The sequence below is a fragment of the Pagrus pagrus genome (genome assembly GCF_965226575.1).
Source record: "Pagrus pagrus genome assembly, chromosome: 7".
Taxonomy (NCBI): Eukaryota; Metazoa; Chordata; class Actinopteri; order Spariformes; family Sparidae; genus Pagrus; species Pagrus pagrus.
Window position 1 is genome coordinate 19,359,215 of NC_140191.1, and position 23,951 is coordinate 19,383,165.

The 23,951-nt window shown below is 41.6% G+C and overlaps 3 protein-coding genes across 3 annotated transcripts in view; 1 reads left to right on the forward strand and 2 right to left on the reverse strand.

Annotated features, from left to right (window-relative positions):
* The window catches only part of sntb1 (syntrophin, basic 1), a 44,871-nt gene extending 39,953 nt beyond the window's left edge, over window positions 1-4,918 (reverse strand). Inside the window, exon 1 of the mRNA XM_084356696.1 lies at window positions 4,058-4,918. Coding sequence (XP_084212822.1) covers window positions 4,058-4,610 — 553 coding nt within the window. The 5' untranslated portion in view covers window positions 4,611-4,918. The remainder of the gene's footprint in view (window positions 1-4,057) is intronic.
* Window positions 4,919-10,872: 5,954 nt separating this feature from the next.
* Window positions 10,873-12,769, forward strand: LOC311259529 (zinc-binding protein A33-like). Its single transcript, XM_084356748.1, has 2 exons — window positions 10,873-10,910; window positions 11,053-12,769. Exon 2 carries the CDS (start codon window positions 11,055-11,057, stop codon window positions 12,285-12,287), a length of 1,233 nt encoding a protein of 410 aa, XP_084212874.1. The 5' UTR covers window positions 10,873-10,910; window positions 11,053-11,054; the 3' UTR covers window positions 12,288-12,769.
* A 2,228-nt stretch (window positions 12,770-14,997) lies between these two features.
* LOC311259617 (CCN family member 3-like) lies at window positions 14,998-18,923 on the reverse strand. Its single transcript, XM_084356854.1, has 5 exons — window positions 18,773-18,923; window positions 18,061-18,289; window positions 17,707-17,961; window positions 17,077-17,306; window positions 14,998-16,894 (listed from the first exon to the last, which is right to left on the reverse strand). Exons 1-5 carry the CDS (start codon window positions 18,818-18,820, stop codon window positions 16,601-16,603), a joined length of 1,056 nt encoding a protein of 351 aa, XP_084212980.1. The 5' UTR covers window positions 18,821-18,923; the 3' UTR covers window positions 14,998-16,600.
* Between the last annotated feature and the right edge of the window lie 5,028 nt (window positions 18,924-23,951).

The following is a 23,951-nucleotide window of genomic DNA, read 5'->3' on the forward strand; positions in this document are numbered from 1 at the left end:
TTAGGTCTCCTGATGTTGCCATCCAGGGCGTTTCAACACTGTGTCTTACAGCAACAGCACACAGTTTTGGACAGTTTCTCCACAGAGGCATTCATGGTGTTGTACTCGGTTGTATACACACAAATAAACAAGCAAATGTGTGTACATTTTCCATTTTTCACTTTTACTTATCACAGTAAGGGAAGCGCGTTGATGATGGCTAAATTCCATTTAGGTGCTTCAGTTTCCCGTTCTCAGGATTGTTCACTGTCATGTCTTACGGTAGGTGTCCTCAGGAGCATTTTCCGACACAAGGGCAATGTTTCCTAGCATTGGATGCTTGACCAAAACAGGCTACACCCTCGCAACCACTGGCCGCACATGATTGGACGAACGCCGCTTGTGGTCTGCGTGCTGTGGGATTTCAAACCGGACCAACATGATGGCTCGATCGGAAACTGTCTCTCACTTTACAAAAATGGCTCAGCGAAATCTGATTCTGAAGACATTTTAGGTGAGAAATAAGCCATTCAGTTGCAGAATCTGTCTTCATTTTAACTCAGCGAGGTTTAGTTTCTATGGTTTTTCAGGAGTTCCCGGAGGCGGTGAGTCACGCTGGACGCCCCTGACTTGCATAAAGTAGCCTAGATCTCGAAATGCAATGCTAAGCTACAAGAATGCATTGAGCGGCCTGCTTGCATTGACAATGGAAAGCATGGACACGACAGATCCTGTGGACACATGAATACTGTTATTAGTACCTTTGTTTTTCCTACTGTGACAAATCTAAATGTGGCCTTCCGCTGCAAGACGCTTGCAAAAATCATGAGATATAACACCCCATCCAGGTCTCACTAAAACACATGAGGTACTTAGACAATAGCATCTTTGTGTAACCAGGCTCTGTTCTGCTGCAGGACCAGGTTGTGTTGACAATTTGCCACAAAAAACTTCCTCACAATAGTGACTGACAATGGTCTTTTTCACAGCAGAAATTTTGACTTGTCATAGTAGGAAAAGAACAGGTGTTACTATTAACATTAACAATGGTTCTGTTGTATTGAATCGGCAGGCTGCCTGAAACTACAGCAGCTAAACTGAGTTCAAACACAATTAATGTCATTATTTACAGCTGCGCTCTTTCCACTGTGTCACGTCTCAAAGATGTCCTCGAACGCAACACACAGCAGACTGTTCAAGCATGATTTGACCTACTGTAAGCGGATAATTAAAGGTGACCTGATTAGGCAACGCTCCAAGTGCAAACCTGTAGCTATAGCATTTGTTTTTTTCTTCAAGGGACCTGCATAATGTGGTTGACAGGAGCCTTGATTGATCCCCATAGAGAAATCCACTTTAGCTTGTCAGACAGCGTGCTGAGCCACAGAACAGAGCCAACAGAGAGGGGGACATTTTAACAAAAGCTGATGCTGACATGTGGGGTTGAACCGTGGACCTTTAGGTCGCAGAGCAGTTTTCCACCGCAGGGTCAGTCTGCTGCCCTCTTACAGCCTGCATTTGGTGGGAGTGATTGGCCGCTGCCTATTTAAGCTGAATTTGTTTTTCCATCTTCTTAATGAGCTTCCAAGATGGCCTGTCACTGAAATACACAGATTGCAAACATGCGCGTGCAGTACAAGCTCTCTCTTGTAGACACACACTCACACAGAATGCACACTGACGCACACTCTTCTCCCATGAGACGTGTACTATCTCTCCTAACAGTTGAATCAGATGTTTCTCCCTGATCTCTCTCCTCGTATAACAGTCTTCTTCTCTCTCATCTTAGAAGGGACAGACAAGGGAATGTATCGCTCATTTTTAAGGCTTTAGGTATCACTGCTCACGTCTTTCGAAAAGAAAGTTTACATGCTCAGCTACGTGTTAAAAACCTTTCACACAACCAACGATCTATGAAAACGCACTTTGTCATCTTGCACTCTTCTTTTATGTTCCACTGCTTTTCCGATTGCAAATAATCGCTGTTTAATTGCAGTTGTGGCGAACTTCCATCTCTCTGTTACCCTTAAGTTAACCCTCGCTGTCATCTTTATATCAGCCTCTTTGCCTCCCTGGTTAGCTCTCCGTCTGTTCACTCTCTTTCTATCTGTCTCCCTCTCAGCACTTTCCCCATTAAATTCACATTTCAGCTCCACCTCCTCCCATCTCTCTCGCTCTCTGTCTCCCCCCTTCCTCTTCGCCTGCTCCATTCCCCCTCTCCTTCTTCCTTATCTTGGTAAGTTTTCAGCTGGGACTTGATTTTTCCTCTGCAGTGTAGCCCCCTGTGTCCCCCTGGGAAGGATCATCACCATGTTGTGTGTGTGTGTGTGTGTGTGTGTGTGTGTGTGTGTGTGTGTGTGTGTCAGAGAGCAAAAGAGAGAAAGTGTGTGTGTGTGTCTGCATGTGAGAGACTATCTTGGTCCAAGAGTCCTCACAGGAACTGGAATTAAAAAAACTCAAAAGTGGCCACTTGTGTGCAACATTTTCCGGTGTGTGTGTGTGTGTGTTAATTTGTGCCTGCAAACGTGTGTGTGAGTGTGTGTTAAGGGGGTAAAATGATGCCCATCCTTCAAAGTAAAATCTGCCTGCCATCAGCCTAATTTTCATCTTCGCTTTTTGGCTAAAAACACCAACTTGGCGAGTGTGAGGGAGTTGAAAGTAAGTGTGTGTGGGCCTTACGTGTATGTGTGTGTGTGTGTGTGTTTGTGTGTGTGTATGATGCTTAAGGAGATGTAGAGCTGGGTTAGTTTGAGTTTCCTTGCTCAGAGAAGAGCGACTATACGAGTTTGACCTTGCACAAATCTCCCATGACACCTATGGCTGCGTAAGAACTGATTCCTTAAGAATCCAAAGTGTTCTTCTGTGAGTCAATCAACTAGTTTCACAACTACAGACGAGTGTCATGATGAAAAAGTTGCACTACATAGATGATTAAGTAGTGTCTTCCCCTCTCCTGCTGTAAATTAAATATATCTGCAGTGGAAAATAAAGTTCCACTTCAGTTTTGGAGAATGTACGACTAATGACATATGAATAATATAAGCTGATGCAATAAAAAAACCCATCACCTCTTCTTTCTGAGCTCGTGGTATTAACCAGGGCCTCCTTTCTGTAATGGAAAATAAATCACATCTTACAGCAGAGGTTTTCACTCCTCGTCGTCAACACTCAAAACCCTGCTGCTTCTCATTCCGCTCGTCTAATCAGGGAGCGATTTATATCTGGGATGCTGAGTGAATGTAATCAACCAGCAGGTAGAATATAGAAGAAAACATGCAGCACTTTTCTTCTTTTGGTGTCCTGAGGTCCACTGACCTACAGGATGATATAACAGCCCAACACCGGTTTGGGAAACAGGCAGCCATGTGGAATGAGAGTCCCAACACAACATGTTTGCCTCCCTGAAGGATGCTAGTTAAGGTCTACACTTCCCCGAGGGCTGTGTGAGTGAGGTTATGTTAGGTCTCAGTAAAAAAAGAGGCTGACATTCATTAACATTTTGGAAGTGGCTTCCAGACACAGACTGACCTTGGATAAAGTGAGATCTAACACTTACTGTGGCTCTTATCTCCACAGGTGTGCTTTAAAATCCTTCACACTAAAAGATAAGCACAAACACAGGAGGCCTTCCTACTACGAGACTTTATATTGTCGGAGGAAATAAAATGGGCTCTGTGGAAAAGCTGTGTTGTGTTAGAAGCCTTTTCTTATTGTATGTGAGCGGAATCCAATTGTAAGCTACTGTCAGCTACTGTTGCTCTCTCTCTCTGTTAGTGGAGAGGAGACCGGCGCAGAAAGGAGGGAAATGAGAACATGCATGAAGTGGCATCCTTTGGAGAGTTGCGTAAAATCCGACCCGAGCCCTTCACAAAGAAATCCACAGTCCAGCAGCATTAAACAACTTAAACAGATCATCCACAGAGAGGGAAAGGTGTCATTTTTCACTTTACACATGGCCAATAAAAAAGTGATTAATATGCCTAAATGTGCACGAATTGTTACACAGAGCCCCTTTAATCAGAAAAGAGTTTGGGACTCCCTGACCTGTGCATCTCCTCCCTCTGTCCAGCCTGCCTACCTTCCAGCGTCACCTCTCTCCCGGCACGTTTCAGCGCCTGCACAGCCTCGTCGTGGGTCGCGTCCCGCAGGTTCATGCCGTTCACGGACAGGATCGCGTCCCCGACATACAGAGCCTGGGTCTGGTCCGCTGCGAGCCCCTTGAAGATCTTACTGATGAGGATGGGCATTTTATTCTCCTTCCCGCCCTTGATGCTGATCCCAAGCCCCCCGATCTCCTGCTTGGTCACCTTGACGCACCGCTTTCTGTTGGCGATCGCCTCGGGCACTCGCTCCGGGAGGTCCGTGAACGCGGTGCGCACAGTTTGCGGACCGTTGTTGGAGTTGGCGTTGTTGTTGTCCAGGTAAGATCCGTTGGTAACGCCGTTGGAGTTGACGCTGTCGCTCAGGCTGTCGTTAACGCCGCCGCCGCTCTCCTCGCAGCTCAACGTGAGCGCTTCCTCGTTCAAGTTGACCAAAACTTTGTGCCAGCTCTCCCGCACCAAAACCTCCGCAAATCCACTTTTCTGCACTCCGGAGGCACCTGAAACTCCCGTCGCGATTACCACCGCCATCTTTGGAGCATTTCTTTTTTAAAATGACATGTGATTTTGTGCCCGGCGCGCTCTCTCTCTCACTCTCTCCCCCCCCACACACTCACTCACACTCACCACTCACACATTAACTTCCACCCCTGTCTCCCTCACACTCGGGCTGGACTTTGCCCCTGTGAAGTTTTTCTGCGGGACTTGTCAAGAGTCCCGACCAACCAGCCCCCGAGCCCTCTCGGCACAAGCTGCCCTCCGCTCCGCCTGCCAGAGATCTCTATCTGCTGGGTGGAGTTTGCTCCCCCCGCCGCCGTCAGCCGATCCCATCTCCAGATCCTGCATGCACCAAAATGTGCTCCATCACTTCGCCTCAGAAGCTTTGAGACCTGGCAGCTGACACAGAGTTAAACGTGCACGAACACGCATTAATGTAGATGATGTTACAGTTACACACACTGTCACGCTCACTGTGAGTCTCAGTTGAGTTTGTGAGGAGCTGAAGAAGTTACATAAAACTGGACACTTTCTTTATTATATCTATTTTAAACATGACTTTTTTTTTTTTTTTTTTCATAGGCTTATATAGCCAACTACCAGAGTTTCCATGTCCGGCTCTGCTCGCGTCCACGCTGCAGACGTGAGAGCGGTCACGCGCGTACAGGAATGCGCCTGAGCCTGTTTTGATGTTTCAAAGACAGAGAGAGAGAGAGAGAGAGAGAGAGAGAGAGGGGAGTTGTGTTAATGCTCTGACATGGAGAGACCCCCCTCCGAGGCTTCACTCTCCATCTCCATTATTGTTATTCCAAAGGACATCCCCATGCCCTGTCAATCACCACAGGCTCGTGGTATAGTTCAAGTAAGTGAACTCAGCAGCGTGGTTGCAGCCACTGTCGTCACCATAATGACTGGAGCCGCCGGGTGTCTCGACCTTCACTCAGGTTCAAGCCCTCAGAGTGACTGACAGGGATGCAGAAAGAGGATGGAGACAAATGAGGCAGCATCAGTCATGATCATATCTGGAGAGAAAGCAAAACCAAGTAAGCTGCTCTGACTTCAGTGAAGGCGTCAAGTGCACAGAACCTCCAGCTTTCTGGATGTAACAACACTTAGATCTATAAATATGCATTTTCTTTTAACAGCTGTCACTCTGAAGCATGGCACCCTGCCCACAGTCACACACGGTGGAGGGAGACCTGTGCTTCACTCTCATCTATTTGCAATGTAGCTACGACACCTACTGGTCACACCTGTGAAGTGATGCATGAAGGTTAAAACCGCAGGGGGGCCCCCTCCAGTAATGAAAACAATGTGCAAGGATCCATTTGTACCAAGTGCAATCAAAATAAAGGACAAGCAGCGTTAAAACATGTTCATGCTGGGAGATTTTAATTTAGTTGCAGCAACTTTTGCTCTTGCATCGATGATGATTTGCGATGTGTGTTGTTTTAATGTGTTTTTTAATTAATCTTGCTGTTGGCGTCGTCTTACTGGGGATACAGAAACACATTTCCTGCCCTGGTGCAATAAAATGTATTATTTTCTTTTCTGAAAACTAATCAGTAACCCATCTTGTATTTTGAAATTTCACAATTAAAGGAGACATATTATACACATTTTCAGATTCATTATTTTATTTTTACTACTAGAATAGGTTTACATGCTATAGTGGTAAAAAAAACAAAACAAAAACTCACCAGTTTTCTCATACTGTCCAGTGCAGCAGCGTTGTATTCCCCCTCTGTCCCCCCCTTTAAGACCCCCTCCCAAATGACAAAGTTTCCTCTGATTGGTCAGCTTGCACATGCCTGATCCAGCACCGCTAACAATAACAGAGCAGCGGTGCTAAATCATTTGTTACGTGCTAAACTAGCCGTGAGGCATAAATTATGTAAACGTGTGCTGTGGTGACGTAGTGTGACGTCACAAAGTCACAGAATTAAAGGCGGGAATACTCACGAGGCGTTTCAGGAGCAGTACATACTGTACTGTATATAAAACACTGAAGGAAATGAAAAATAACAGAAAAGCATTATCAATAACGTTTCATAAACCTTTTTTTTTTTAAAATAAATATTCTGTATTTCATAGAATATTATATATGTATACTGTAAAAAAAGACCTATTTGTTTAAACTTAAAACAGCTAGTGTCCAGGCTGCTTTAAGATTTTAAGTTGACCGAATTTGAGAAGACAAGTTGAGGTGATTTTATAATGATTCAAAACAAACAACATTTTCTAGTCACAAACTCAATATTAATTCAGGCGTCATTATATTCTTTAGTTTGCCTAGCTGAATAATTTAGTTCCTAATTTAGTCCCAGGCCCTGGGTCACCAACATAGTCGTATACAACTATAATTCCCATCATTTAGATGGCCTGGAACTCGGTTGTCTGTTGGGGGGCTTTGTTCAATAAATCCAAAAGGATAAATCCGATATTTAGTTTCTTTTGTGCATATTTTATCCACTTTTTCGATAACAAAAAAATGCTAGCACGTATGCTGACAGCTGTGAGGTTCCAACAAGGGCTCTGGTTCAATTGCACCTCTTACAGAGGCTTTGTAATCCAGCCTGGAGCTCGGGTGTCTTTGCGGGGACTTTGTACAATAAATAGAGGATAAAACTGATGTCAAGTGTCTTTGTAAACATTTACACTAACTGGCCATATTTTATTTCCCATAGTGCTTTGGGAGGTTTTCAGAGGTTTGTTCTTGACTTGTCCACCAATGGGAGGTTGATCTGACTATTCACGCGTATGCCAATACATACTCAGAGCAGAAGTGGCTGTGAAATTGATGAGAACTGGGATCCGAAACACAGAAAACAAACATATCCCACTCGTGACGCCACAGCCTGATGTCTGAGGTGATGTTTCAATTCTGTAATAGTGAAACCATCAATGTCTGCTTCAAATTTAGATTTTTTCCCCCCCAGATTGGTAAGACTTGGGAAAACAATTTTCAAAAAGCCAAAGGCAATTAAATGAGAAATTTGGAAACATTTCCACTTGATCATTTAAATATTTACACATTCATGTGACATCTCTGAAGCATACATATTCTGATAGCACAGGTTTGACTGATTTTTTTTTTTCTATATAACTTGATTGTGCATTACAGGGTTGATGTTTTAGAAGCATAATTACATGAAAAGACCCAGCGATCCAAAAATAAGGAAAAATAGCTTAGGGCGCAGTAATCTGCTGGGACAACGTTCAAGATCATCTTGTCCTGGGAAGGAGCTGCTCCTACTGAAGCTACTTTGTTCCAGCATTGATACAAAGACGAAACTGTTTTTTATTCAGTTCAAAAGTGTAACTAAAGAAGAGAGGTGATGATGATGGTGATGATCAACACTGATGGGTGACGCATTTCATTGCTTGTTTACTGTGAGATAACCATTAACCAAAGCTTAATTAAATTTAATGGTTATTACATAGTGTTACCAATATAGTGCCTCCACTCTAAATTACATAGTTAGTTTATTATTATATGTTTATCACAATGAATTTTAAATTAAAGAGGTTGAAAACAACAGAGTCTTTAGTTTTGACCTGATATTAAAGGATATATATGAGAAATAAGAGCACTTTCTCATATTATGATTAAATATTATATATTTCAGTCTGTGGGACATAAATAATTAAATTATGTAATCACAGGAATATATATATAGCACAGGCATGCTTCCTCACTTGCCCGCCCTCTAAACATTGGATCATTACTACTGAACTGCACCAGCGAGGGGATTAGTTTATTTATTTTGAGAATGAAACTGAAACAGAAATACTGAGAATATTTTTGGCTTAATGAGGCGTAGGCGCTACGATTGATTTTTCACTTTTATATGGAAATGAGCTATCAGATGAAATGTACATTCTTTGTTGTTGTAATGACCTTCAAAACAAACAAATAAACAGAAGGCAGTCTTATTAAAGGTGTTGGTATTTAAAGGTTGTTGATGAAACTTTTTTTAATCCTCAGTCAGCCCTAGTATGTTGATTACACACTTTTTGTGTGTTTTTTCATTGCAGCAGGGAGATGCAGAGGTGGTTTACACACACAGTTACACTGGTTTTCTGGAGAGTCAAGCAAGGGAAGTGCCATGCCCAAGAGCACTCGTGTTGTAGGGGAGATTCAAGCTCAAGATGGTTAACTAAAACGTTTTGACCCAGTTTCTACTCTGCTTACAGAGAAAACACTTTCCCCTCACATCATTTTATCACCCCTCCTGTTTTTCTTCCCTCTTTCCACCTTTCCACCACCCACTCCTTTCTACCTTCATTCACCCCCCTTATTCTAGGTTTTATTCGCTTTTGGTTTCTTTCTCTACCGCCACAGCTTCTCATTTTCTTCTTTTCTTGCTTCTTTTAACTCTTCTAATGTCAATTGCATTTATAAAGTCCAATATCACAAATTTGCATCAAGGGGCTTTACACCTTCTAACCATAGATCCTTGATTCAAGTAGAAGAAACTCACCCAAACAAAACTGTAACTGTACTGGAAGAAACCTCAGGAAGAAAAACAGAGGAAGGATTCCTCCCCCTAAAATTACGGTATTGACAATCATGATGACAAAATTATAAATAGATTGTACTGATCATCAGCACTTACAGTACTTACCTCTTTTCCTGTACCCTTTTACAGAGCAACACTCCTTATAGATTATTTAATACACCAAGAAAAACCTTTCACTGCTTGCTACTGAAGAGGCTGATTTGGTGCCCTGTAAAGTTTTTTTCATAAGCAAAACAAAATCAGTTCTGTTTACATCCAGTGTTTCTCACCAAAATGCATTGTGTGCATCCTTGAGCTCTAATGCATTTCCTTCCTCATAAGGATCATTTACAAAACTGATCCTTTCCTTATATTTACTGCAGGTATTTACTCAGGTTTTACTAGCCTGCAGTCTTTCCTTGCACTCTCAGTTTCTTGCCTTTGTTGGCACTCAGCTACCTTCTTTGTGCTTTTACCTCCAACTGTCAGTCAGTGGAATAGCATGAAACTAGCATCAGGGTTGTTTATAGCCTCCTCTGTATACTTACTCATGTGTATTTGCATCCTTGTGCATATGTACAAACATAACAGGCCACTATTCACAAAAACATTGCTCCATAGCCGCCTTTAGTGGTGTAAAACTCCACAATATGCCAGAATTGATGAGTCAAAGAAGAGTTCAAGTCAGGACAGCAAAAAAGGGGTGGGGGGTGGAAGCTAAAAAGGCAAAATAAGGCCAAAGTAATAAAGGCACAGTGTTTAGCAATCAAAGTCAGTAAAACTTAAGAAGTTAAGGATTGACAACAAAAAATGTTTTGGTGGAAATATTTCCATGAGACATTACAATCTTTCATCCCTCATAATTAAATGAATCATTTAGAAGTCTGACACTTTGTGTTAGAAAGAAGCCAAACACCAGGATTCAGGACTTTAAGCGCCACGTCAAAGCAAACATCACACTCAGTGCCCAGTGTTTTGGCTGCGTCTTGGTTATGGCTGCTTCTGCTGGCATCAAATGACTTTCCATTTCTGGTGTTTTTACTTTAAATAGTGGTTTAACTGTATATGACATTGAAATTAAAAGCACAAACATCACCATCTGAAAAGATGCTGGCAGCACTCAAGTAATAAGTGGTTGAAACACAATACAGAGCTTCAGCTTCATAATCCATAGTAGGAAACACATAACCAAAAGTAATCAGATTACATATTGATTCATGAAATGAAATTTTGTTTTGGTTCAACATGTAACCTCCAAAGTTCAACATAAATAAACAAGTTATTAAAACTATTAACATTCATGCATCTCTCCACTCTGTCCTGAAGGTGAAAACATTAAAACTAAACAGCTGTTTTTCTCAAGAGCAAATATTTGCTGGGTGATTCACTTCATTTCAGTGGCAAACACAGTGAAAAATCACTCACTTCAAGTTAACCCTTCGAGAGCAGTGACTTTACAAATCAATTCACACAAGCTGACTTGATCCAGAGACAGATTTCCTTTTAGTGTTGGAGTGAGGCACAGATGCTCCTTGTGGTTTGAGTTAGTGTTTTAAGTGCACTCCTACACCAGGAGGCAAGAATTAAGGATTCTTTATGATCAGAAATTGTCCAAAATTCATTTCATGTCATATCATTGTTTTGACAAGGTTCAACTGTTAAGGGGTTAATGTCATGTAGGAGGTGCGGATGGGTGGAGTGTGAATCAGGAGAGGGAGGAGCACTGTTGCATCATTTATAGAGAAATGAAACTTAACATTGAGATAAAAAGCAGGTCACTTTGTCTGCACACAAAGAGAGACAGCAGTGCAAAGCATCCACACCCAGGAAGGTAAAGTTCAACTATATATGCACGATAATATCTGATATTGTAGAATATCTATCATGCTACATGTTGAGTCGACAGCTTTTGTGCATTAATCCAGATGTAGGATGACGTTCTTTTGATCACTTTATGATCATTTACCCACCAGACATGGCCACAGCCAGCCCTCTCCTGTCTGAAGATCAGTTCCTCTGCTCCATCTGTCTGGACGTTTTCACCGAGCCTGTCTCGACTCCATGTGGACACAACTTCTGCAAGGCCTGTAACACCAAGCACTGGGAAGGCAAAGACAAGTGTGTGTGCCCTCTGTGCAATGAGAAGTTCAACAAAGGACTCAAACTTCGTGTCAACACCGGATACAAGGAGCTTGTGGAGAATTTCAAGAAACAGCACGCAATAGCTGACAACACTTCCCAAGTCAAACCAGGTCAGGTGCCATGTGACTACTGCCCTGGTTATAAATCCAAAGCCTCTAAAACTTGCTTGGTGTGTCTGAGCTCTTACTGCGAGACACACCTCGAGCCTCATCACAGAGTTGCCATTTTAAAGGGACACAAACTAACCAATCCAGTGCACAACCTGGAGGAGAAAATCTGCAAGAAACACAACAGGATTTTAGAGTTCTTATGCAGGAGTGACCTGACACGTGTTTGTATCCTGTGTACAGAACATAGCACTCACGATACAGTCCCTTTAGAGGAAGCTTATGTTGACAAGAGGGCTCAGATGGGGGTGAAAAAAGTGCAGGAAGTGCAGGAAGTTAAACTCAAGCGTGGCAAGAGGGCTAAGAAGACGAAAGTGGCAGCCCAGACGACGAGGAAAGGCAAAGATGAAGCGATATCAAACAGTGAGGGGCCTAATTATATGCAAATTCCTTACATTTGGTTTCCCAATGAGGGCCCACACCAGTTGAACAGATATTACATTTGTCCTGGAAACATGGGCATCACTGGAGGGAAGTTCTACTATGAGGTCGTGACCAAAGAGACAACAGGCTGGTATTTAGGAGTAGTCAGAGAGTCGGTTCTTAGAAGGAAGAGATTCACACTTAACGGCAAGAATGGGAACTGGATCATAGGGTTGCAGAATAACACCGACTGCGCGGCTCTACATAACATCCCCGTCCCTCTCTTCTTGACAAGGAAACCTGAGAGAGTCAGGGTGTACGTAGACTATAACAATGGTTTGGTGTCCTTCTATGATGAAGATATCCCGATCTACACTTTTACTGGCTGCAAATTCAAAGAGAGAATTTTCTTATTCTACTGTCTCGCAGAGGACGCCAGCTGGCCACGGAAGCTACGGAAGAACCTTTCAGATATCTTGTTAGGCCTTTTCCTAATGGTGTTGTTACTGATTTCATTTGGGCAAAATGAAAAATAAATCACATCATCATTTAGGAGAGCGGAGTTGAGACGATGATACAGATTAAATCTATATCCAGTAAAATGTGAACATGCTAAAACAAGCCATACATATGTATTTACAGATCTGTAGTCTGAGCTCAGTTTAACTGGAATATGAGTTTCTTCCTCTGTGAAGGCTGCTTGATAATTTTTCAAGATGAAGTTATTCCTTTTAAAAATGTTGAAGTCATGACGTTATTTTCTTTTTCATATATTTTTATAATATGACTGATCATATGCATTCAACAAAGTATTTTAAATATATTCTTGCTACAGTCGTGGGTATACTTGCAGAGGCAATGAGTCACAAACTCATCTGTCCCTGAATGTGCTACAAAATGCTGAAGGTTCATGTACAGAATGTCTGTCAATCACAAGCAATGTTTAAGAAGTTCTGATTCTAACTTTTTTATGCTCCTTTTGTTATCTGGTGTCAATTTTTTCAGTATTTGAGATACAAAGTGAACTTACATAAAGTTTTTATTTTTCCATGAAACACGATGTGTCTTTTTCTGAGATGAATCACCACTCTGAACATTTAGAGTATGTGCAGGAGGTCAGCCTGCTCAGATGGTATGGAGGTCACCTACACATTACACACTTAAGATCATTGCAGTGAAGTTGGTGACAAGAGCTTTATTCAAATGAACCACTAGAGGGAGCGATCTACTCACCCTTCATGTAAACAGCAGCTGACAGAAGATAGAGATAAAACATGTCAGTTTAGACTGGGAGAACATTTTATCTTAGCCACCACATTTTAAGTCTTTATGTGGTTTGTCTATATACCTTAACATATCACACATTTTTGCAGCAGGATTACATCATTTATAATTATCTGACTACAAATTGCCCTGAATACAAGAGAAGATTTATCTTGGATGTATTGCCCTGAACTTCGTTACAAACACTTACGTCCCCCTCAGGACTTACTGTGATAACTTTAGTGGTCACTTGTTTTTCATCAGGTCAACTTTTTGACTAAATACCTACGAACCTGAATATTTCCATCAGCCTCACCTGTAGGTCTTCTTTGTGTTGCTAAGGAGTAAATATAGCATTCTAATATGCTATACTAAGATGGTGATCGTGGTAAACATCACATCTGCTAAACAGCGACACGTGAGCACTGTTGTTGTGAGCATGTTAGAGGGCTAAAGTTAGCATTTAGCTCAAAACCAATGTTCTGATATACAGTCTCAGAGAAATATATAAAGCTGCCAAACTGAGGCAGATATTATGTAGGCTAAGAATACTAACTATGTAGCTGTAGTTTATCAGTTTGTGTATTCCTACTTTGAAATAACACATAGTATCAGATCGGATCTTTCAAATCATTTTTTAAATATTATTTTGTACATAGAGAAATGCATTGTATTGCTTTTTAGCCCATTCACCAACAGACTTCTACATACCTTCTCCACAGAGCAGCAGCAGAGAGAGCCAGACTTTGCTGGAAAGAGCACACAGTTGGCAGAACAAACAGGCCTTGAAGTCTGTCATTCTTCGACAGCCAAACTGTTTGAGCAGCCCTGAATAGATATAGGATTTAAATATAGTAGGTACACCACTCCACTCACTTGGTTTACCTTTCTTTTGCAGTTATTCAGTCGATGCAGTTCTCTTCTGCGCAGCATTCTGTCTCTTACGCAGCATCACATAACTCAGACAGGGAGGCGTCAAAGAAAACATGGCCTGAAAACACTTCAGTACAACTTTGAGCTGTGGCTTGGTGGTTGCTCAGCTGGACTGCTTTTTTCACTTTTCTCAGGTAGTCAGTCAGTAAAACTATCAGTAGCAGTCAGCGTTTCGTGGAGGCAGCGCAGTATGTCATTCAGTCAGGTCATCTAGTAGCATGCTTACATGCAGGTGTTTAGCAGACATATTGTCAATGTCATTAGTTGTACAGGTATTTGGTCATAAACCAAAGTGTTGGACAATTTTAAAATTGGCAAGATAATGTTACTAGATGACACATTAATATAGCATGAATTTCTTTACACTGTCTGTTCTGTGCCAAATATAATGGCAATTTATCTAATGTATCACTCAAAACCATATTCATAAACCTCATGAGGGTGAAAGAAAGATCAAAGGTCAGTGGGATCTCTGAGGACCATTAGCACCTAAATAATATCAATTCTAAGCAATAACATCTAATAGTTATTGAGATGTTTTTGGTGGACAGGCAGCCAGCCATTGCCGTCCCAATAGCCATGCGACTTGCCTAAGTGAAAAGCTGAACCGAGCTCAAAATCCTACATCCACAAACATAACCAACATGTGACATGACCACACACCTCTGCTCAACAGACGCCATAACATAGCTGCAACCACATGTGTCGACCACAGTTACAATCCTCCGCTGATCCAAGCTACTGATGAGCTGAAGTTTCCACTGAACAGCTATTTTAGGAAGCAGCAGCAATCCTACAGGGAATAACAGGGTTTTCCACTGTGACCTTCCTGGTCGGATCAGGGATAGAGGTCAAAGGGTCACCACCCGCTCTCAGCGGGGCTCAGATGGTTTGGTAACTTCTGGGTCCCATGTGACTGAACAGTGATGTGACTGTTAAAAGGGAATCCAGATGAAGAGGTCTACCTCAAAGGCAGATGTGTGAAGACTGAGTGTGTTCATTTCGAGGGAAAGACATCATGGTATATAAACTATGTGAGAAGGGAAGGTGATCTTTGATATTATTTTATTTTTATATGAGGTGTTTAGTCTGCAATACTGATAAAAAGTAGAGCAGTCATATTGTTAGTATTAGATAACACTTGGCATACATTTGACTGACCCATTTCTACATAACACATCCATGATAATAGTTTTTATAACAGAACAGTGTGATGTAGGGCAGTGATCTGTCACACATCAGACAACTGGTGGAACCGGCTGTAGGACAAACCACAAACTTTATGCAAAGTTTATTTATATAACATTTATCTCTCGGCCCATATAATTACACCTTCACTAAACTGTAACATGAATAGTATTGATTATAATAAAGAGAAGCTTTGATACAAAAAAATACACATTTATTTTCAAATGTTGATTTTTGCAGTATTGTTCAGACCGATACAGGAACAAGCAGTGTGAAGTATAATTAAAGCAGAAAGCAAAACGACATACCAATATATACAATTCATGTTTACATTGTTACCGATAAAAGCTGTGTATTTGATACACACTCAGTGACACAAGCTATACAGCAAGTATTTACATAACTTTTGTCATCTTAAAATAGCTGATGTGCGCTATAATTAACAAAAAAACAAAAAAAACCAGTATATAATCTTCCTTCTGAACCCTAAAAACATAGATTTGCATTTATTGACGGGAACATATAGACATGCATTTTACAACGGGGGTAAGATTTCAGTAAGATGTTAGAAATGACACTAAGTCACCACAGTGAGCTCTCTTTCAAAGGTTGAGCCCAGGTCAAAGTACCTGGTCCAGTTATTTCAAAAATGTGTCCCATAAATGTGGCAGCAAAAGGTAACAGCTCGCCCTATAATCCTTAATTTCCCTCTCTCTGCTCTTTCTAATACATTAGTGGGAAGGTCACAGGAGATGACTGTTTGTTTTGGGTTTTAGGTGGTGTTATACTTTATTTGGGAGGATGTACATAATTTAGGCGGAACAAAACACACTGTAGTTTCATGTTCTTTGTCTAAAATACTCTTAATGCCTGATTGGCCTACACAACTCTTAATCAAACCATCTGATTGGAGGGCTTCAAGCCACCATGACTCTCCTGCATGTCTACACTACCCTGTGACTATTTGACCTCATGAACAGAGGCTGTTTTAATCTCCTCCACATACGTAAGAACACCCACAAACAACCAAAGTCTGCTGTGACTAGTTGGTAGTATACGCTACCTGATCTCCACAACGTTTAAGTGCTTCGATTCTACTTAAGTGAAGATGACACTTATTTGTCCACAGGATGTTACACAACTAAACCCCTCTCGAGGAGAGCGTGATACAGAACTATTCAGTTCTCTATCATCACAACCATAAAAGTGGATTCTCATTTAATGAATCTGTTTCTGCCCATTATAAGCAGATATAATCTTATTTTCACTGCGTATATGTTGCAAGTTACAGGCTTATAGATTGCACAGTTTTCTGGGTGTATTATATTGTGGACAGCAATTTTTAAATCAAAAATTTAGAATTCATGCACCTCAAAATTACTGGTTTTAGAGACACAGGCATCAGATACAATCTTGACTTCCTGTTCATTGTAACCTTATTATTATCTCAGAGTGACTTGATGACCTATAACCTCATGCCGCTGTATCCCAGCTCTGATGGCGGCCACACAGCGTTGTCTCTGGGGCAGTGGCTGTGACAGGCGCAGGTCAGGATCACCATCACCGGCCTCTTGGTGGTTTTACCGTTGGCACACTGGAAGTCCACCAGGGCGGTCTTGGTTCTGTGGGGGGTACAGCAGCGGCCGTCTGTGCAGGAGCCGCAATAGCGAGGCTTGTAGGCCTTGATGCTGGTGCAGTTCTTATAGGAGAGGTGGACGGCCGTGTCGCTCCTCCCCATCCTCTGACACTTACTGCCTCCCTGTGGGGAGAGAAGGAATCATTCATTATACTAATGCATGCTAAAAAATGTAATTCTATGTGATTTGTATCTATTAGCTTATGTATTCTTGTGCTACAGGGATCTAATTAAGCTAAAGCATATGAAAACTCATGCATAATGAATATAGCATCCAGGTTGTTAAAAAAAAACCCCAAACATACCTTTGGTGCAAGCTGTGTTAGTAGCTTCTGGTCCTGCTGGTCGTCACAGGGTCTGATCATACACAGTCGGCTCTGCTTCACCATCTCACACCGGCGGTTCTTATTGGTGACCCTGGTGGACACCCCCATGCCGCAGGTTTGAGAGCAGGCGCCCCACTCTGTGGTCTGCTCAATGCAGTTCAGGCTGGGGTCATAACTGTCAAATCTCACTGTTTCCTCCTGACGATAGGCTGAAGGAAAAGATGCCATAGGAGTTAGTGGAGGAAAAAAACACCACATCACCTATTAATTAATTCACTTGTATATAACAGAAGCTTGAAAGCATATTCTGAGAAAACTGATCCTTGATTCAGACAACAGAGTGATGTATCACATCGCTGTTTCACATTCCAGCCTGAACAGACAACACTGTCTCTTTCCTCCGTGTTTCCTCTCCCTTTCTCAACCCTTCCTTTAACTTTTCCTCCCTTGCTTCCTGCTCCCTCTCCCTGATCAGGTCAGAGAAATGTACATAACCTTTCAACTCTGTGTCTCACACTGCAGTGACACTAACGTCAAAGAGAAATGGGTGATTGTGTCTCTGTATATGGTTTGTCTCATGCCATCTCACCCAACATCCAGTCTACTCACCCGCCATGGCGAAACCACCCAGCGCACTGGCCTCAGCCTGGGGCTCACACACCCACTTCTCGCAGCACTCTCCAGGCACCTGGACCCTGCGTGGCATGGGGCAGTCAGGCCCGGGCAGCATCACATCCACGGTGCAGCGCGGCACACAGCCAATCTGCCCATCGCGGCATATGCACTGGTACTTGCAGCTGGGGAAGAAGATCTGGCCGTTCTGATAGACAGAACCATCCAAAACGCAAACATTTCCCTCATGAGCTGAAGAAAAGAGACAAAATATTTGGTTTGAACAGATAAAAAATCTCTCATTCACAAGAAGCAATGAAAAATGAGGACTTGCATACTTTGGCCACTCACCCATACAGATGCCAGTCCTCTTGCGGATGTCTGTCCCGTATTCACACTGCAGCCCTTTACGTGTGTCACAGGGGTTCATTTCAGAGCACACCTGACCTTTCTGACGGGCACACACCAGGCAGCAGGCGCAGTCATCCAGGATCAGGGGCACCCCGGGGAGACACATGGGGGGCTCCTTTGGGCACTGGCATCTGCGAGGACACACCTGGGACCAGGCTAGTGAAAACACCTGGGTGAGAAAGAAAATGAATCACTTCTCTCTTTCTCTTTAAACCAAACAATAAGTCCCTGAAAATGCATACAATACATATAAAAATATGCTTTCAGCAATTAAAATCAATTCTATATTCTAATTTTTACATTATACAAAAGCAGGTTAACATTTTATAGGGATGTGTAATTATAAATATCTTGCAAAAAAGACGGCATTAGCAGAATAGCAAGCTATGACTTTAAAAACAGATAAATATGTTTTCCAGTTATTCAACTTCAGTCAATTTTGATATAATCTAACACTTAGTAATTACACTGTGCTAAATCTTGAGATTGTAGGTTAAACAATCATTTAAGAGCTTCCACAGAGAACAGATGTTTTGTTTTTTTAAATAAAACAAAACATCATTATTAAACCTCTTCAGGCCCAGAGTACCTGCTGTTATAAAATAAAACATGTTCTAACTGAAAAACAACTTAAGTCTGTTGTAATGCCTACCTGTGCTGTAAAGAAGACAAAAAGAGCTCTCTCTGACAGATTGGTCATCTTCAGAATCAAAATTATCTCCAGTCTAAAAGATTTCCAGTTGTTGCAGCTGATCTGAGTCCTTTGGTTCAGGGTTGAATCTTCCCTCCTCTCTGGCTGTGGCGTAGCAGAAGGTTGTGATCTCTTTGTCGTTGTGGCTCAGGACTCGGGAGAGGAGGACCTTATATAGCCGAGCTGTCCTGCTGGCACCATGACGACAAACAGGAAGGAATGTTGGAGAGATCGCCCAGAGTGTTGGAGGAAGACGAGAGTCACATTTTATTGTGAGATCCTGTCAGAGAGGGTACCTTAAATAAACATAGAGAGGTTTTACAGTATAATATTTCTTAAAAAAAGAAACAAAAATCTGCCAGTTTTCTTTTTTGATATACTATATACACGGTTCAATGTCTGATTAATCACTGTCAACTCTACAGGCCTATTCGTACATTTGTTAATCATAAACTCATCTGCTTACACACATTTTCCTTTTGAAGTATCCTTATTGGGGATTCCCTTTTGCAGTCCAGGATGTTCATGTTATTAAATGGAGTCTGGGGGTTCCCTCACTTTGGGTGGCGACCCTTTGACCTCTCTCGCCGAACCCCACCTGAGAGGTCACAGCAGAAAGCACTCTTATCCCCAGTAGGATTGTTACAGCCTCCTAAAATAGCTACACAGTGGAAACTTTGCTCCATCAGTAGCTTGGATATCAGTGGGGGGCTGACACTGAGGTCCACGCATCTGGTCAGAGATGTGTTATAGTTTCTTCCGAGCAGCGGTGTGTGGATGAATTTCGGGGGTGAAACTGGCTGGATGTGAAGGTACATTCATGTCTTATGTATGTGAGTTTATCCATGAATTCATGTTAGCGAGACATCGACCTATGATATTATGTTACTTTACATTATAAGAAGAGAGTCTGATATTTGTTCTGTTATTAAGTAAGAGACTGTAAACACAACTCCACGAAATGTATTGCAGTTTATTACATTACACAGTGTATGGTACAGAGGTAAATGGCGGTCTGTTTCAAGGTCAACAGTGTGACGAGCAGGTGTCAGATACATTAATCTAGGTTTGTAGGGGGTGGCAGACTGACTTTGTATTTTGCTATGCATTATCAGTAAATATAAAATATAAATAAACAAATAAAACATTTGCGGGTGATTTTGCAAGGATGTGCAGGGCTTCTATGAAAAGATTGTAGTATTTAATATTAGACATTCTGAGCACTAATTTGAACTGATGAAAGAAGGTGTGTGAAAATCTAATTGTTAAAAATTAGGCAAGGAATACCTGTGAGAGAGGTAGTTTAATCATTTATATTCTTGATAAGTGACACGTAACATTTGGTAACACAGGCTTTATTTATCACAGTGTTTGTTGTCTATTGCCACAGCAATATCTCGCTCTCAGCAAAGTCAAATATCTAAAATATGTAAAATAATCACCCTGGTCTGGACTTCCTGTCCATGTGGAGTATCTATAGACTCCATCACCCAGTTAGTGAAAAAGAAAAAAAAGAAAAGAGCTTAAAAACTGCTTTCTGACTGGTTTGTGATTCCAGGGAGCGATGGACAACTCTGCCAAAATCTTGATTCAGTGCTGTTCAAACAGTTTTCCAGTGGAAGTTGAAGAATGTCAGACGTCACAGGATGGTTGTGTTTGCTGGCTTTGTGTGGATGACGGCTCCTTTACTGCTTCTACTTTGGTCTTTTACAAGCAAATTGTGCCTCAGTTCTGCTGCTGTACCCACAATAAACGGAGCATTTTAGCAACATTTGGATTGGGTTTTATAGCTGATAGGGATCAAAGTGATTCTGAATAAGTTGTGATTGGCCCGAACACCAATCCATCGTAGTCTTTCAACTCACTGTAGGCAATCACTGTCAGTATCTGAGGCTCCGTGTCTCGGTAAGGCCTGGTTACTCTCTGGCATCATCAAGATCAACAAGTATGACCTAAAAATGCTCTTTTCACCCCCCCCCCCCCCCCACCATTTTTACCTCTGTATTTCTCATTGCATACCTGATCATTACATTGTGAACATGTGAAAATCCTAAGATGCAAATATATACTGCACGTCCTGGAAAATGTTCAGGTTTATTTAATAAGTGACAGCTTGGCACAGCATGGCAAGAGTGCAATATCTCCCAGGAATGATGTGAAAAGTCTGCATACGCACATTCATGGTATCTGTGAAATATTTCCAGCCCACACTATACAGGAGAGAGGGATGTATGGCAGAAGACAGACAGAGGGACAGAGATGGAGGAATGAGAGGAAATCAGGCTGCTGGCCTTCAACAGAGAAAGATGGAGTAGGCAGCTGTAGCATGGACGTTCAACCGGTATTTCTTAGCTAGCCTGTGATGTTTGACTGTCTGTCTGTTGCCTTTGTCCAGAGGGGGTCTGTGGTTTTACACCTTTTGTTATTGTCCCACTCGTCTTTTGTTTACCCCCTAAATGCACTTCATCCCCCAGAGGTAGGAAATGTTTCAGTTGCACTTTAAATTGAGGTTTGACACAGTCTTTTCCAAACAAAGCCAGATCACACAGCCAAAGCCTTTAACTAACAGTCTTTGTGCCGGCCTCATTGCTGTTGCTGTTGGACTTTGCTGTAGGGCATCCAGCCTTTTGCCAAGTGGTCGGGCCACACAGTCGATGCTGCCACTGAGAGCTCGCCATGAGTTTACAGGGATGGTCCAACATCATTAATGTTTTTGCAAATTATACAGTAACATGTGGTCAACCGCCTGTGTGGCGCAGTAGGTGGTGGATTCATCGTCTTCTTTGTACATTTCCCTTATGACATGGTGCTGTGTTCACAGCGAGGAGAAAACATTGAAGCACATCACATTAATTTGTGTTGACATCAAGGCTCCAGAAAAACAATTGTAACAGTCCCAAAGTGAATGTAAATCTCAAAATCAAAATGTTGTTTCTATACTATCATCTGTGTTAAAGTATTAGCATTCAAAGTACTTTTACCTTCAAACTTTACTTGGTTGAAGCATTTCAGTACATTCAGGCCTTCATTCTGTAAACTTCACTTGTGTTGTCAGTCGTCAGCTGGCAGTTCACCAGTTGACACTTCGCTCTGAGCAGAAACTCTCAGTCCTGCTGTGTGTTCTGTAGCTAAGCTGTTAGCTATTAGCTCTGTTAGCCAAACACATTACAGCACTCTGCTGGCTGCAAACAGCAAACTAGATCTCCTCCTGCCAAATGCAACACGGATTTGTTGGTCACCCTGTAGCGTTACTAGCAAAAAAAAAATAGGGTGTGTTTCCGTCAATAGTGAGTTTATTGTGTTCTGATTTATTTATTCATATTTGTCATTGTGTGTGGCCAGCCAGTGATAGTAACTGTAATACCAACATGAGTTCAGGTTGGTTCAGGTTGTCATTTGCTAAGTGATAGTTATAGTTATACGTGTTAACATGTTAACTCCATGCTATTTTTTTCTGGATGACACCAATTAATGACGTGTTAATGTTAATGACATTAATGCTGATTCATCTGAATGAATGAAAAAAAATTCCCTTTTGGGGTTTTTCAGGGAAAAGTTCTTTCATTTCAAATCATTCAAATGTTTTACCACGCTTGCAGATACAGTTTTAGCTCAGGAATAAATGAACCCAGATGAAGTAAAGATATTCCGACAAGAGATACAACATCATATTTCTGATTACTAAAGTATCGTTTTATTTATTACACAAGGACAGTTACTCTCAGCAGCCTGAGATCTCGTTGTTGCTTTTAAATCACTGACCAAAACTGGGATGAAAATGCCCTTTTATTACAAATAAAAACAAAGACATTATTAAAAGTTGTTTGTCAAGGAAATTATATACTTTTGTTTCAGCAGGTGTAATGGGAAATGGACAATTAAGACTCCAGCAGTCTGATACAGGTAGAATTCAGTGTGAGATGTTATTGTATTTAGTGAGTAATTTAGTTAATTGTTTTATTAGAGGGACTTCTGCTAATGTTCTTCCTTAAAGTCATTTTAATATCTTACTCTCACTCTTTAATTTATCCTGGCAGTATGTACAAACCGACAACATTTGACACCTGAAAACCATCTTGGACATCAGAATCACGGCATGTCATGACCCGGCTCGTGAGCCATGACAAAAGTGGGAGAGAACCAGAAGATGAACAAATGTATTTATTTAAGTGAATCACAGAGTTTAAGCACCAGAGATTAGAGTGTATTTGAGTGCTTTTCCAAAGGAAACCCAGACAAATAACTTGAATCATTCCAAAGGTTTAAAACAGCATTACATTCAAACCAAATATTGTTTGTTTTTTTCAGATCATTAAACATCGGCTTACAGTCTTTATGCATGTAACTCCACAGCACACTGTAACCGGCTGACAGTACGTATGACATCTAGTGAAAGGAATTTTTATCACTGTTGACCTGTCCGTGTTGTTGGACATAAAATGGAAATGTTAGCTTAATGGTCTATACAACCAGAGAGTTAAAGCATCTCAGATGTTGCTGCAGGGATTGTTTGTATTTGACTGGGAGTTCATCTCAGGCTCTGTTGGGTTCAGGGAGAGTTCGTAAAAAGTGGGTGCTTGTCAACATAATTTGTTCAGGGAAGAAGAGGTGTTTGTCGTGTACGCCACTGTCAAAATCTCACTGCCATTCACTTTCTAACAGGTCGATTTCTCCTTCAACTCATCTTATTCTCACACGTACATGTCATCAGTTTACATTACTTCTCCCACAGATTCACATATGAAATTGAGTGCTCTTCATAATTTAATTTCTCGCCAAGCAGCAGTAAGGCAGTGGGTTTAACAGCTTGGGAGGCCACCGCAAATCTCTCACTCAGGGATTATTTGCTGTACGCCACTATACATGAGCTGAGACACTGGGGCAGAGGCAGATGTGTCTTATGGTGGGTGGCGGCGGATGGACGCAATATGGAGCCTCCACTAATAAAACATGTAGTATGGAAAAAATCTCAGGATGCATTTTATGAGGATGACTTAATGGCATCCTGTGCAGAAGAGGAGGAAGTGAGTGGGACATATTAGAGAATCAAGAGACTGAGGTGTTTATTTAACTCTATAGTTTGTGGTTGTCCTTCCAATTGTCCAGTTTGCTCATGAAATCGTGCAATATTCTTTTTAAA

Excerpts from the sequence above, each read along its gene's own strand:
- LOC311259529 (XM_084356748.1), top strand. The coding sequence starts at position 11,055 with ATGGCCACAGCCAGCCCTCTCCTGTCTGAAGATCAGTTCCTCTGCTCC.
- LOC311259617 (XM_084356854.1), bottom strand. The coding sequence starts at position 18,820 with ATGACCAATCTGTCAGAGAGAGCTCTTTTTGTCTTCTTTACAGCACAG. Across the intron at positions 17,962-18,060 it reads GAGGACTGGCATCTGTATGG|CTCATGAGGGAAATGTTTGC; the intron begins GTGAGTGGCCAA and ends TCTTTTCTTCAG. Across the intron at positions 17,307-17,706 it reads GGGTGGTTTCGCCATGGCGG|CCTATCGTCAGGAGGAAACA; the intron begins GTGAGTAGACTG and ends CTTTTCCTTCAG.